This window comes from Lagopus leucura, unplaced genomic scaffold (genome assembly GCF_019238085.1).
Source record: "Lagopus leucura isolate 7727_CA_CO unplaced genomic scaffold, USGS_WTPT01 Super-Scaffold_1, whole genome shotgun sequence".
NCBI classification, from domain to species: Eukaryota; Metazoa; Chordata; class Aves; order Galliformes; family Phasianidae; genus Lagopus; species Lagopus leucura.
Genome location: NW_024962250.1, coordinates 27,538,356 through 27,551,581, shown reverse-complemented (window position 1 = coordinate 27,551,581; position 13,226 = coordinate 27,538,356). Strand labels below are relative to the sequence as shown.

Here is a 13,226-nt window from a genome sequence, read left to right as displayed (position 1 = left end):
ATGGTGCTGGAAGGCTTGGCTAGGAGGCCTAGAGGGCTGGGCAATATCTCAGTCTCTTTATGGAGGTAGACCCTGGTCCATGTTTTGTCAGGAAGGTGATTTTTTCGGAGAACTTGCTGAAGCAGGTGACACAACAACAGAAGTGTGCAGGTGTAGAGTTCCCTTAATCTCTTTTGATTATGTGGTTGTAGACATAAAGCTATTTTAGCATATTTGGACTTCAAACACTCTCCAATACATCTGTACAAAACACCAGAAGTGGATAAATGGACCGAATCCAATTGAAAAGAAAGGGAAATTCAGTCTGAAGAGTGAAAGTGATTTGTTTGGGAGAGTCAATATTAGAGCTGGGAATTCGAACTTGGGAGTTCCTGGCTGGGACTCTGGTCTTTGTTTCTCTCTTCCCCTGCACAGAAAAAGAAGGAAATGATTAACAGCAGCCTCCCTCATTCTAGCGCCTTTGTATGTTTGTATGTGTTTTCCTCTCAGTCAGCCATGCCTCCATTGCAGCTCTGATGTTCATCTTTCTCATTTGAACACGGTTCCACGGCGTATGATTTCTGGTCAGTTCATGAGTAAAGGGGGAAAAGAGATCATACACTGCTTTTAATCAGAGATTGGACAGACTGCTTAGCTTCCTTGGTATCTGAGAGACCACTGGGCCTTCCAGTAAGTCTGACCCAAGCTGGGATGAGCTGTGAAGTCTTGCTAGAATGCGTTACAAGTAACTGGCTAGAGGCTAGGTTACATAAAACAGCCAGGGCTGGGGCTGGCTACAGGATTTCTACTGGGACCCATATGGCTCTGAGAAAGGGAAGTATGCTCTCCAGAAAAAAAAGAAAAAAAAAGAAGAAAAAAGGAAAAGAAAAATACCATCAAATCTCTCCTTACAAATTACAGTTGCAGCTTTGTAGTTGGAGCACCTCTATCTCTGATGTAAAACAGAACTAAAAATATGGCCAACTGGTGACAGGTATTCAAAAAGAAAAATAAATCAGAGTCATGCATCTTGCTGAGCAGCAGCTTTGGCTTAGTTTAGCCAAGATCTTGTTTACCAGCATTTTGCCAGGCTGCCTCAGAGCTCTAGGTAGTTGGAGGATGCCAACCTCCAGCTGGGATGATAGGCACGCCTGGATGGCCACCTGCTTGTGGGACTATGCTTTTAACTGTGAAGCCAAAGGTTCTAAACTTTGTTTTACCACTGCAGACATGGATGAATGCAGCTTCTCAGAGTTCCTCTGCCAGCACGAATGTGTGAATGGGCCTGGTTCTTACTACTGTGTCTGTCCTTCGGGCTATAATCTGCTTGATGATAGCAGAAGCTGCCAAGGTAAGAGCATTCCAGCACTGATTAAAACCCAGAGGGACTAGAAAACAAGGCCAGTGTCTGGAAAGAGGTTTTCAAGGACTCCATTTCTTAGTCTTGGCATTGCATAGTGACATACTCATAGGGGCCAATTATGTGGTTCTGGTGAGAATGTCATCACATGAACAGCCCCACTGAGGTCAATTGGTGCAATGGTCTGAGGAAGGCTTTACTGATTAAGAAACAGCTACACAGTGAAGCCCTCAAATGCTCTCCCCTCTGCTGCGTGTCTCTCTTTAGTTTTCACTTTCTCTGAGGTCAGAGAGCTTGAGCAGCAGTTTCTTCACTGCTGCAGCATTTTGCATAGGGGAGCACTCCAACAAGGAGAAATGAGTGGGGTAAAAACTAATCTTAGGAGGGGACCAGTTATCAAAAGCTACTTCTCATGGTGCAAGAGTGAATTTTTGGTCAATGCCATACAGTGGACATTGGACAGTAACAGCTGTGTCTTAAGCATACGCCTCTATTTTAGCTTTTCTCTTGTTTTGTTGTGTTTTAGATATCAATGAATGTGAAATTAGGAACTTCACCTGCACTCTACAACAAACGTGTTTCAATATCCCAGGAGAATATAAATGTTTAGACCCAGTAAGATGCGAGGAACCTTATATCCAGATTAATGAGAAGTGAGTAATACCCACAGCCACAAAAGCAAATTCTAACTGTGTAAAGCATATCTAGTGAACCAAATAAGCTGCTTTTTGCAACACAGCCATGAAATGTGTCTGGAGAGTTTACTGTTAGAAAGCTTTATACAAATAATAAATTGCAATTCCTTACCAGGTCACCAGGTGGGATATGATATGATACTCAGATGTGTGGGAAGTTAGACTGGAAAAACACTTATCAGTGAGTAGAGGAAACAGCAAGGTTTGTAATGTAATAAAGACACTTCAATTATGTTACTGACTTCATATATGCTTAAATGCTGTTTGTTAATGTGAGTATTTCCTGTAAACACTAACTAGCTCATGTCCAGGAAGTGCTTTAAAAACATTAGATGCTCATTATAGCAGAACACAAGTAGTTTCCTACTGCTCAAAGGTTAGATGTGCGGAAAACCAGCAGTCCACAGATTGATTTGCACAGTCTGAAATTAGCACTGTTAGTGTCTAAACTCGGAATCCTCTGAGCAAATGTATTTTGCAGGATAGGGTGGTGGAGCCCACATTTCTAAATAGTGCTCAGTTCTTTTACATTTTTGTATATACTTGCCTGGAGCTTAGAATGTTTCAGCCACAGCTCTCTATATGGTGCAAGTCACAGAATTTCATCCATGTTTGTGCTAAATCCAGTTTCTTAAGATTACTTGGTAGCATATGTATTTTGTAGAAAAGCAAGAGATAAAGAATTCACTGCTTCCCATGACAGTGCATTTGTGTTTTTACATTGCTTTCTGAACTAGGGCAGCTGAAGAGTGGACAAGTTCTGTTCTGTCAATTCTGGGGCTATGTACCTTCAGAAGTGGTGAAATCTTAAACTAGATCTTGAAATGTCTAAAGCCTTTGTATCTAAATGTCTAAATTCTTCAGAGCCCAACTGTGGGGTACTTACAAATCAGCTTGCACCAAAGTTCTTGATTCTTCAAGCTTTGTATTTGGTGGCTTTGGCTCTATCTAGATGTGACTGCATTTAATTTGTGGCATATGTCTGGAAGTGGTCAGTATAGAAGCCAAGCAAATTCATTGCGTCTGTGTTCTCTGTGGAAGGAATGGGCTGTTCATAATGCCAGGAACCTTTTTATGGAGAATTTGCCAGAGGAACTGTCTGAAGCTGGTGTCAATGATGGAGGTTATAGAAAAAAAAAATAGACAAAAAAGCCTTATTTTCCATCCAGTAAATTCCCCAACATGGCTTTTATAAAGGGATATCCTGCATTTTATCAAAGCTCTCTGAAGAAATTAGCAGCTTGTGGCTAAGGGACATGGGTTGATGTGGTCTGCTTAGGTTTCCAAAGGTTTCTGAAAAGAACCCTACACTTCATGCTTCTATGGAAATTAAGCAGCCATAAGTAAGAAATACCTGGCACAGATATATAAGAGGTTGAAAGATAAGAGGAGAATTTCAGAAGGAGCCTCTAATTGTGCTAAATTCAAATTCAGTGTAGATGAATGTAAAGTATAAAAACAACCCCAATTTTCAGGTGAAATAAAATAAATAGCGATGACCTGATCATAATCCCTCCCAAGTTAGGTTTGAGGATTGTTCCACATGGTTCCATGACCTGTAGTACTGAGTAGCGGTCAGAAGAACAATCTGAAATTGAAGTGCGGAATATCCTTAAAGCATGTGCAGCTGTGTTCCTGTATCTTCAAGATGATCACCAGTGTCATCACCTCCTCACAGGAGCAGTGTGATATGACTGGACAAAGATTTATGAAGGGTGACAAGGAGCATCAAAAGCAGGGAACAGCTTCCTTATGAGAAGCATCAAGGTTAGCATTCTCCAGCCTTGGAGAAAGTCAAATATGAAGCCACGAGCTGCACATGGAGGATGAGCAGGAATTGAGCCTGCTTTCAAGAGCTGAGAGGATCAAAGTCAATAAGGAGCAGTGCGGAGAGGAAAGTGGGCACGCAGGCGGGGGCTGTGGAGCTATTGGCCACAAGGTGTCATGGATGTGTAAGGGGAAATTGAACACAACAATAGGTAAGAAATACATTGCAGGAAGGCAAATACACGGAAGACATCTTTGTTTCAAGAGTTTCCTGACACTGCAGATGATTGGAGGCTGTTGGTAGAAATGTCATATGCTTGACTTGCTATTCTGCTCTTCTTCAGAGCTTTGTGATTGATCTGTGACCTTTGGTTTCAATCCAGGAAATCTCACTATTTGTTTTTATTAAATAGTGATACAGTATTTACGTCACGCTGTTATTGAAATTATCCCATAATTACTAGTATAAATTACTATCAGAACAAAAAAACACAAGGAATTCTACACCAAAGAAAGTATTGATATCTAAGTGACCTAACGACATAGGTACTGCCAAGATATTTTGGCAAAAGCTGGAGGACAAGAAAAAGAAAGCAGGGATGAAGGCAAACTGGAGTAGCAGTGCAGAGAACACTATCAGAGAAAAAATTAATTACAAGTGAAATTGATTATTTTAGCTGGTTGACAACTTGATTCATTGGTTGATCGACTGATTATTTGCAGCTGTATTAGCATGTTAAGAATGAAGTGTGGCAGGGATTTGTAACCATTGATGACAATCCTATCTCTCTGTTAGCCGCTGTATGTGTCCAGCTGAAAACCCCGGCTGCAGAGATCAACCATTCACCATCCTGTTCAGAGTCATGGATGTTCTGTCTGGGCGTTCAGTGCCTTCTGACATCTTTCAGATGCAAGCAACAACTCGATACCCTGGAGCCTATTACATCTTCCAAATCAAATCAGGGAATGAGGGCAGGGAATTCTACATGCGGGTAAGTCTGGCACTGGCTGGGAAAAAACCTGGAGTATCTTCTTAGTAGCTGCATTTCTTCCTGACATCAGAACTATTTTTACACTCAGACTTGCAGAGCAACAAACTGGTTTGTGGGAGCTGCAGTTGCTTTTTAGTAACTTACTCAAAGCAAATGCTCTCATTTTATGAGCCATCAGATTCACAAAAGTCCATGGTTGTAGCCCTGTCAAAGAGCAGCTGTTTCCTGTGTCCAGGATAAAGTGTTGTGCCAAAACTTCTTAAAATTTTATAGACTACCGCTATTTGTCAATTAGAGAGTCAACACTGTTCACTTGTTTTTTCATACTCTCCCTTGGTAACTGAAAAAAAATAATATCTGAAAGCTAGAAAGAAATTCTTTGTCCTAAGAACTGACTTTAAGTTCTTTCTTTTCATTTATGTGTTTGTTTGCTGCTGGTGGTTTTTTGTTGTGTAGTGTTTATGTTTATTTTCACTGAAAACACACACTGTCAGTAGGCATTGTTGGGGAAAACAGAGATGCTTATTTTAATTCAAATTTTCCTCAGAACTCATCCTTGTTCTCCTGTCATCTTCACCACCTCTAACACAGAGGCAATGGGAATCACCTGCACAGTGAGTGAGTGAGGCACAACTACCAAAGACGATGATGTTCAGTGTGTTTATTTTTAACCCCAGTCAAAACCTGGCTTTGATATTCGCAATAAATGGTGTTCAGCAGCTACCGATGGCTCCTGCGCCTCACAGAAAATGGTAGCGTGACAGATTTCAATAGATCCTCAAAAACAAGTTCTTCTTGACAGCCTTTTAATGTTAAATAGCATCCAAAAAAAGAGAAAACTTTCCAAAATTCTGACGTGATAACTGGTCCAGGAGTGATTATGAACATCCCATGAGCTCTTTCCTGTTGTAAAGTCATTTCTGATCCCACTGACCATTTCGTCTAGCCTGGGTCAAACTGGCAGTTGCTAAGGCTGCATTGATGAGCACCATTGCTCAAGTCTGCTGTCTCCTTGAATTCATTTATCGCATAACCATCCATTTGTCACCTAAAGTACTCTGCTGGCACAAGCTGCCCTTTTCCTTCCCTGGCAGCACATTCCCATGCGGGTGTATAGCCAGCAGGTGGTGCCTGTCCCTTGCTCTGCACCCTGCAGGAGTGGGCAGAGCTGAGGGCACGGGATGCACAGTGCTCAGGATGCTGCTGGCTCACCAGGCAGCTATTCCTCACCACTTATTGGGCCTGACTTATCAGAGGTAGTGTAAACACTCCTTTCCATAGCAAAACAGGTCACACTTTATGTACATCAGCAATTGCTGGGAAACAAACTGCGTTCAGTTTTAACCTCAGAAACTGTTTTTTAAATATTCATAATCCGCTGTTCCAGACAGACATTTCAAAGCTCTGCTTCCACTTACTACAAGACAAATGTTCTAACATGCCTTCACATATTTAAAGCTCTCTTCAGAGGGTGAGGTTTTGCAATGTTAACATATGCAATTATACAGCAAGCCCTGGTTCCATTCACGTAGGAACATCTGTTCTCGAAGCTCCAGTAACATAACCCCTTCCTGGAGTTTGCTGCTTCAAAGTAATAGTGGTTTTTACATCAAACTAAATAATATATGACCCCCTCAAGAAACAAGTGACATCTTTTGTGCATGCTCTAAATCCATGTTTTCATCTTTTTCTATTCAGATGATAGCAAATTTCTTTGCACAATAGCTTCCTTTATGTGCAGGGCTCTCAAAGGCTTTAAAAAAGTGTAGAAGTCAATGGATCACACAAAAGAGTGAGATGGAGCCAAACACTGACATGAGCTGAAAGCCCATGCACATCATGTGGTCTCGCCTGAGATGGCAGTTTTCAAAACTGTTTCTGAAAATCTCACCTGCTTCCTCTTGTTCTGTGCACAGCAAACAGGACCAATCAGTGCTACGCTGGTGATGACCCGTCCTGTGAAAGGGCCCCGCACTGTTCAGTTGGACTTGGAAATGATCACTGTCAACACCGTCATCAACTTCAGAGGAAGCTCTGTCATCCGGCTGAGGATATTTGTATCACAGTACTCATTCTAAACCTTGCGTTGGTGCCCTGTAAACATTAAAACAAAAGACATGGTTCCTCTTCTGCAGAACTCTCTCCTCAGAAGCCAGTACGTATAGCAGCTCAAAACCAAGTCAGTATTTCCACAGACCCAGTGACAGATGCCTGTCTGAGGAGGGAGGCCTCTTCATGCACACCCCCACCAGGATGCAGACCTCTGAAGGTGTATCGGCAGCAGATCCCGTATGATTCTCTATGTGGTCATATATTTTAAGGACTCTTTTTTCCACTGTAAACATTTCTAGGGTATGAGTCTATGTTTCAAAGACTGTGAACCTTTGTAGCTCCAAGGCTGCTTAGCAAAAAGCACCAAAGAAACTGCAGAAAAAGCTGGCTTTTGCAATCTTGCATATTTTTTTCATTATAAATGGAAAGCTGACAAACAAGTGAAAACCAAGCAAACAAACAAAAAAAGACACCTATTGAAACAAGGGATCTCAGAAGTGCTAATTTACAATTAACTTTGAAATTATCAGTGAAGCACTTTGTTTCAATTCACTCTGCATTTGTCTTACTTTCACCTGCTTTTCTTTGATTCTGTTCTGTACTTAAAATTCATTGTAAATTCATTCCAAAATACTTGTACTATGTAATCTTCTACTTTCTAACAACATGTCACATCTTTGGGTTCCTTCCTGTATTAAATCGTTCTGTATAACAGAGCTCATAGAAATCCATCACTGGATGGCATGTTTTACACTGATTAGAGCATTATGCTTAGTTAGAGCCAGGCTCTTTGACACAGGTCTCCACTGCCAGAATTGTGTCCAGGGACTTAAGAGCAGGTGAGAATCAGAACTTTTCACTGTTTTTCAGTGTAATAGTTGCAAACAGTTTGTAATGGTTGTAAGTTAGCAATACTAACTTTACAGCTAAGACTGCAAGTAACTTCTTGTTCAACAACCACTCAGTTCAGATATGTCCAAATTCCTTCAGGAAAAGAAATAATAACTATTCTGTTTGCACAGAATCTCTCTCCTACATTCCTAAAATAAGGGAAAACAATCTGAAAAGGAGTTGGAATAGTGATGTCATTCATGCCTTTGACACAAAGCAGACCCACCTATGCCAGTACCCAGACCCCAAATGACAGGATCCCACAGTTTCCGTAGGTAATGTCTTCTCAGGTATAACTGCTGTAATTAATAGAAAGTTTTTCCTAAAGTCTAATCTGAGTCTCCCCTGTTGTAATGTAAGTCTATTGCTTTTTAGCACACTTCCAGTAGAAATAGAGAACAGTTTATCTTCCCCTTTGCAACAGTCTTTAACATGTCTGAAGACTGTTGTCACGTCTCCCCTCAGACTGTTCCTCTGTAGTCTAAACAAACCCAATTCTTTTGGTCTTTCCTCATACATCACATTTTCTGGACCTTTGATCATTCCTATTGCTCTCATCTGGATTCTCTCCAGTTGGTTCACATCTTTCTCAAAGTGCATTGCCCAAAACTGTGAAAAGTATTCCAGCTGAAGCCTCACAGTGCTAGACTAAATATATATATATATTTAGGTGTTTGAAAATAAAATTAATTGTATAGTTTGGAGGTATTATCCTCATGTTGTTAAAGTCACTGGCAGTTCAGTGTTTTATTTACTAAGGATGAGGCTTCATATGCTTTGTTCTACATTTCTCTGAAGTAAGTACTTGCTATTTCCCCCTGACTTTTTCCTAATTGTCTTATTTGCTCTTGAGCATTGCTAGCACAAAACATAAACTTTGCTGAGTCCTTTTAAGGATTGGGATTGTTTAATGCTACTTGGGAAAGGAGTTTATGAAGATTATAGCATGAATAGACTGGAGCAGAGTAGGTCTTCATTCTTATATGGAGGGCTTCATTAAAGCCAAGTATTAGATGGGAGAACACAGACTCAGAAAAGTTATCACAACTCAGCCTGTGTGACACTTTTGCGTCAGCTGACTCTTGCTCTCGATAAGCTCTACAAGTTAGTTTGGGGTTGTTTTTTCTCTAGTTGTAGAAGTGACTGCTCTTTTTACTGGTACTTAGCTTGAGAAAGTCCTGATGCAATGGTTTACAACAGCTAAAAGCTGAGTTGAGTGTGCTTCAGCAGCTTCCACTTCTTAATAAAGTTTTCTCATTGATGCTGCACCACACTAGGTTCCCATGGCTCAGAGCTCTGCATGCAGGCTGTCTTTTACTATAAAAACAGACCAGCTCAAGATTGACTCCAGGCTTTAGGGGGCTAAGCAGAGGGCAGGAAGCCAATGAGTTTTGTGAGTAGCCAACTGAAGGGTACAAATATAGAGGAACCCTGCAGGGACAGAGAAGTATCAGGAATGTGCTTTCTGAGTGTATTGAGGCTCACCGGATGCCAGCCTTGAAGGGGAAAATAGAAATGATCAAGGAGGAATGCTAGTTTATAACCACCACTTAGTTTATAACTCATGGGTCCCAGGTTATGGAATGCAGACATAGGAAAGAAGGCTCTGGTAGCCCAACACACAGATATGGAGCAGGCAGTATCGTAAATGAAACTCAATGTTTTAAGTTCTTCCAGAACATAAAAGCCCTTCCTCACCCTCTTTGTGCCTCCATGTTATCACTTCTTCATGCCCAGTGGAGTCATCTCTCCTCCTGCTGTCACATCACCTCCTGGAGAGGAAGTGCACTCTGTAAGATATCAGACAGTTCCTCACTTCTGGGCTGTTCTCCCATGGTTCCCACATACCAACCTGATTTAACCCTAATTAAGAAATATTAAAAAAATAACAGAGGAATTCCATTACTAAACAGTTTGTTAAAAGGGTAAGGCTCGAACGCCTGGTTTTAGCAACAAATATTCATAAAACAATATTACACTTTCTATGTAAACATTTTGTGCCTTAAAAAAAAAGCGTAAAGTCTGGAAACAAAGGAATTCAGCCACTTCTCAATCGCCATAACATCTTTCATCACTCACTATCACTCCAGCCAACTTTAACTTTGCCAAAATATATGCCAATCTCAAAATAATAACTTACTCGCAGTTTGTAACATCTAAACTCTCCATTTCCTATTCAAAGGTCTGTTTCCAATAGATTGTTACAGGCTCGTGTATTACAGCAATTCATGCCAAATAAAAAAAAAAAAAAAAGGAATATGCACGTCAGGGTTTTACAGGATCTAGTGTTGTAGAGCTGGATGGGTCCTACCTGATATATTCGTCTTGGAAATATTTTTAGGGAAGTGGATTTTTTTTTTAACACAGACAACAAAATGTTATTTCACTTAAGAGTTTGCTGGATCCCACAGAATCACTTTTCAACTTGTGCTTTTCTGACTGCAATAGCTTTGGTGGGAATAGCTGAGCTATGAGCGGCTGCACATCTATCATCACCAAGGTACTGCGCTGTTCATGCAGAACCAACAACTTTCTCCTTTTCAAGTGGGGAGCCTGTGCCCGTATTTTCTTTATCTTGTCTCATCCCCTATAAGAGTCAGCTTTCATTATCTCAGAAACATGGCTTTAAGTTATCAAAACACATGCATTCACTTCTCTCTACCTAGAACAAGCAGAATCGATACATTTTGTGGTCACTCAAGTGATCCAATCTGGCTCATTCTCAGAGTTTGCTACTGGATCTTTTATGTAGCTGTTTTAGAACCTAATGAAAATTTCATAGTGCAAAGGTGTTTCAAAAATAAAAAAGAAATAAAAGTATGCCCTAACATTATTTAAGCCTGAAAGGTACCATTGTTGAAATAAATCTGGATGGAAAAACCCTCAGCTGGTGTTAATTTGCATGACTGCTGCTATTCAATGGAAAGATAATAAGTATACCAAGGATCTTCCCTGTGTGTATATAAAGCACTGTGATGTATTTGTATACAAATGAAAATTTATGGAAACTAAAACTATAGTAATGTGGCTTTGCATTTGGAAGCTAAAGAGTTATAAAATGACACAATACAAGCAAATTGTGTATCCTCCTCTGAAACGAGCGTTTACAAGTGACTTAAACTTATCACATTCTGTTGCTTTATGTCTTCGAAACATTTCTGACTAGCTCAGCCCAAAAGCATGTGTCAAGCATGAAAACTGAAGCTGATAGTTACAATGAGATTTCTTTAGAAAGTCTGCCCAGACAGGCAACCTGTGCTCAAAAGTTTGTGTAATAGAGAGTGCAATGGCACAGAGGTATTTGTGTGGGGCTGTCTCAGATCCTGCAGACGTCCTTTTCCTCACCTGTCTCACTGTAGGGTGCATCTGATGTGTCTAAGTCTGCAATTAGAAGTGGAAACCTCACGAACTGTAGATTTGTTCAGACCTCTGAGATCCCTGTAGTAGTTTCCATTGGCCAAACTGATCCCTGTGTAACTCAAGTAATATCCATGAAATCACACAAGGCAGATACGCTTTTACACTGGTAAGCAAATAATGAGTAGCAAAGGAATCCTTAGAAAACACTTCAGCAACCAAAATCTCCACAAATATTCAATATCTTTCAACTCCCTACTGGTTCTCCAGTCTCCTTTGTGTATTTGTCCTGGACAAGTGATCTCATTATGGTCATGCACTGCAAATGCATGCTGAGGGAGCTCCACGTTTTCTGTAGCATTACCCAACATTTTTCATTCTGCTTTTTTGGATATGAGTTGTAGGCTTTGTGTCTCTTTTATGTTCTAACTGACCTCTGTTACTTGTCTCACAGCCAAGACAGACCGTTTATTTCCCTGCCCATTTGCTCTTCTCCCAGCAAGTTCTTCGTGCTTTGCTGGAAATGCAGCTGGCCCATTTGCTGCTTTTGCACCCTTCTCTCCACAATATCATTAGGCAACCTTTCAGCAAAGTGGTTAGTTGAAAGAATTGCCCAGCCTGCTGTCAGAACCTCGTTTCACAAAAAGGATTTGAAAAACAAATAGCCACTCCACAATTTTGAAGGTATCGGAAGCTCTCTTAAGTCCTGATGAGTCATATTTCCTGAAATTGGGTCTGTGTCATACGGTCTTGAGAATCACAAAGGTTTTTAAGAATAGATATAAGGACATGCTTGTGGGATACATCTTTAGACTCTTCACACTTCAGATGAGGTTCTCTCAGTTTCCAGACATTAATTGTCCCAATTATAGGACAATGTGATCGTGACTGTGCTGAAGTCAGCGATTGCTACCCCAACATCAGGTCTGGATTTAGCTCAGTTTTATTTTAAGTCTTGAATCTCAGTGTCAGTGGTATATATGTAAACAGATATGTATTATTTTGACAGTAGACTTGAAAGATTGTTTCCAGTAAATAAACAGTAGTATGACTGCACTCTCTTTCTCTGTGGGAAATATCTTTGGGTACTTCAATATTTTCCGAGACAGCCCTTGCTACTTCAGGATTTTCTCTGATATTTCAGACCATTCACTGATGTCTTTCCATGAATGATTTCTTGCCCCTGGTGTTCAAAGGCCAACTCAGGCACTTGACACATTTTTGAACTATCAAACTCCATTAAAGCCTTTACAGAGTCGCAGCTCACACCTTCTTCGTGGAACTTGTTCCTACAGTTATCTCTGTAATCCGTGAGGGATCATGCTGACTTCCTCAAGACTCTGTATGCACATGTGTTTTTCAAGACTGGAACATTGGTCTGGAGATTGTTCATCATAAAATTGCCACAAATGTTCTGCATTTGACATGTGAAACCATGGCAACAAAGGTTAGTTTTGACAAAATCCTCAAAACACATGGTGGTGGGTGTTTCTCCTGTCTGCCTATGTATAATACAAACACAGTTCAAAAGTCCAGTACTAGAGTTCTCCCGTATGCTGCAGGAACCATTGTTCCTAATAATTATTTCAGCCAATGAACTCATTTTGTAGATAATGCACAAACAGGGAGGTAGAAGGCCTGCCAAGATTACACTGATTTGTTATTTGAATCAATATCCCCAAGAAAACATGAATCTAGTTCATCATTTAAAAACATTTCTTTGTACTTTGACATCTGATGTCACCCAGATAGGGAAATGGGGACAGAAATACTGTCTCCTTCCTAAAGAAATGCAGTTGCTTTGCAGAGATCCAGGGACCCCTGCAGCAACCAGAAAGACTTGCTAGCTCTAGTCTGCACCCAGGTCAGTGAATGAGGCACAAAATTCATAGAGACTAGTTCTCAGAATCACAGTGTTCTGTCACGCTCTGCTGGAGGAGAGAGATCTTCATTGACTTTTTAATGATGCCAAACAGAGATTTACTAATTATGTTGTAGGAGAAATGCTGAGTCATGGCCTGAACTAGTGATTGAGCACCTGGCGGGAAGGCAGAGCCAACCCAGGGGAGCTCAGGTGCATGCAGTGCAGATGAGTGACCAGAAGGGGGTGGATCCTGGCTCCACCCTTTCCCA

At 40.8% G+C, this 13,226-nt stretch overlaps 1 protein-coding gene across 1 annotated transcript in view; it reads left to right on the top strand.

Annotated features, from left to right (window-relative positions):
* The window catches only part of FBLN5 (fibulin 5), a 46,310-nt gene extending 34,161 nt beyond the window's left edge, over nt 1-12,149 (top strand). The window contains exons 9-12 of the mRNA XM_042864146.1: nt 1,208-1,330; nt 1,866-1,992; nt 4,598-4,793; nt 6,710-12,149. Of these exons, the coding sequence (XP_042720080.1) occupies nt 1,208-1,330; nt 1,866-1,992; nt 4,598-4,793; nt 6,710-6,871 (608 nt within the window). The 3' untranslated portion in view covers nt 6,872-12,149. The remainder of the gene's footprint in view (nt 1-1,207; nt 1,331-1,865; nt 1,993-4,597; nt 4,794-6,709) is intronic.
* The last annotated feature ends 1,077 nt before the right edge of the window (nt 12,150-13,226 follow it).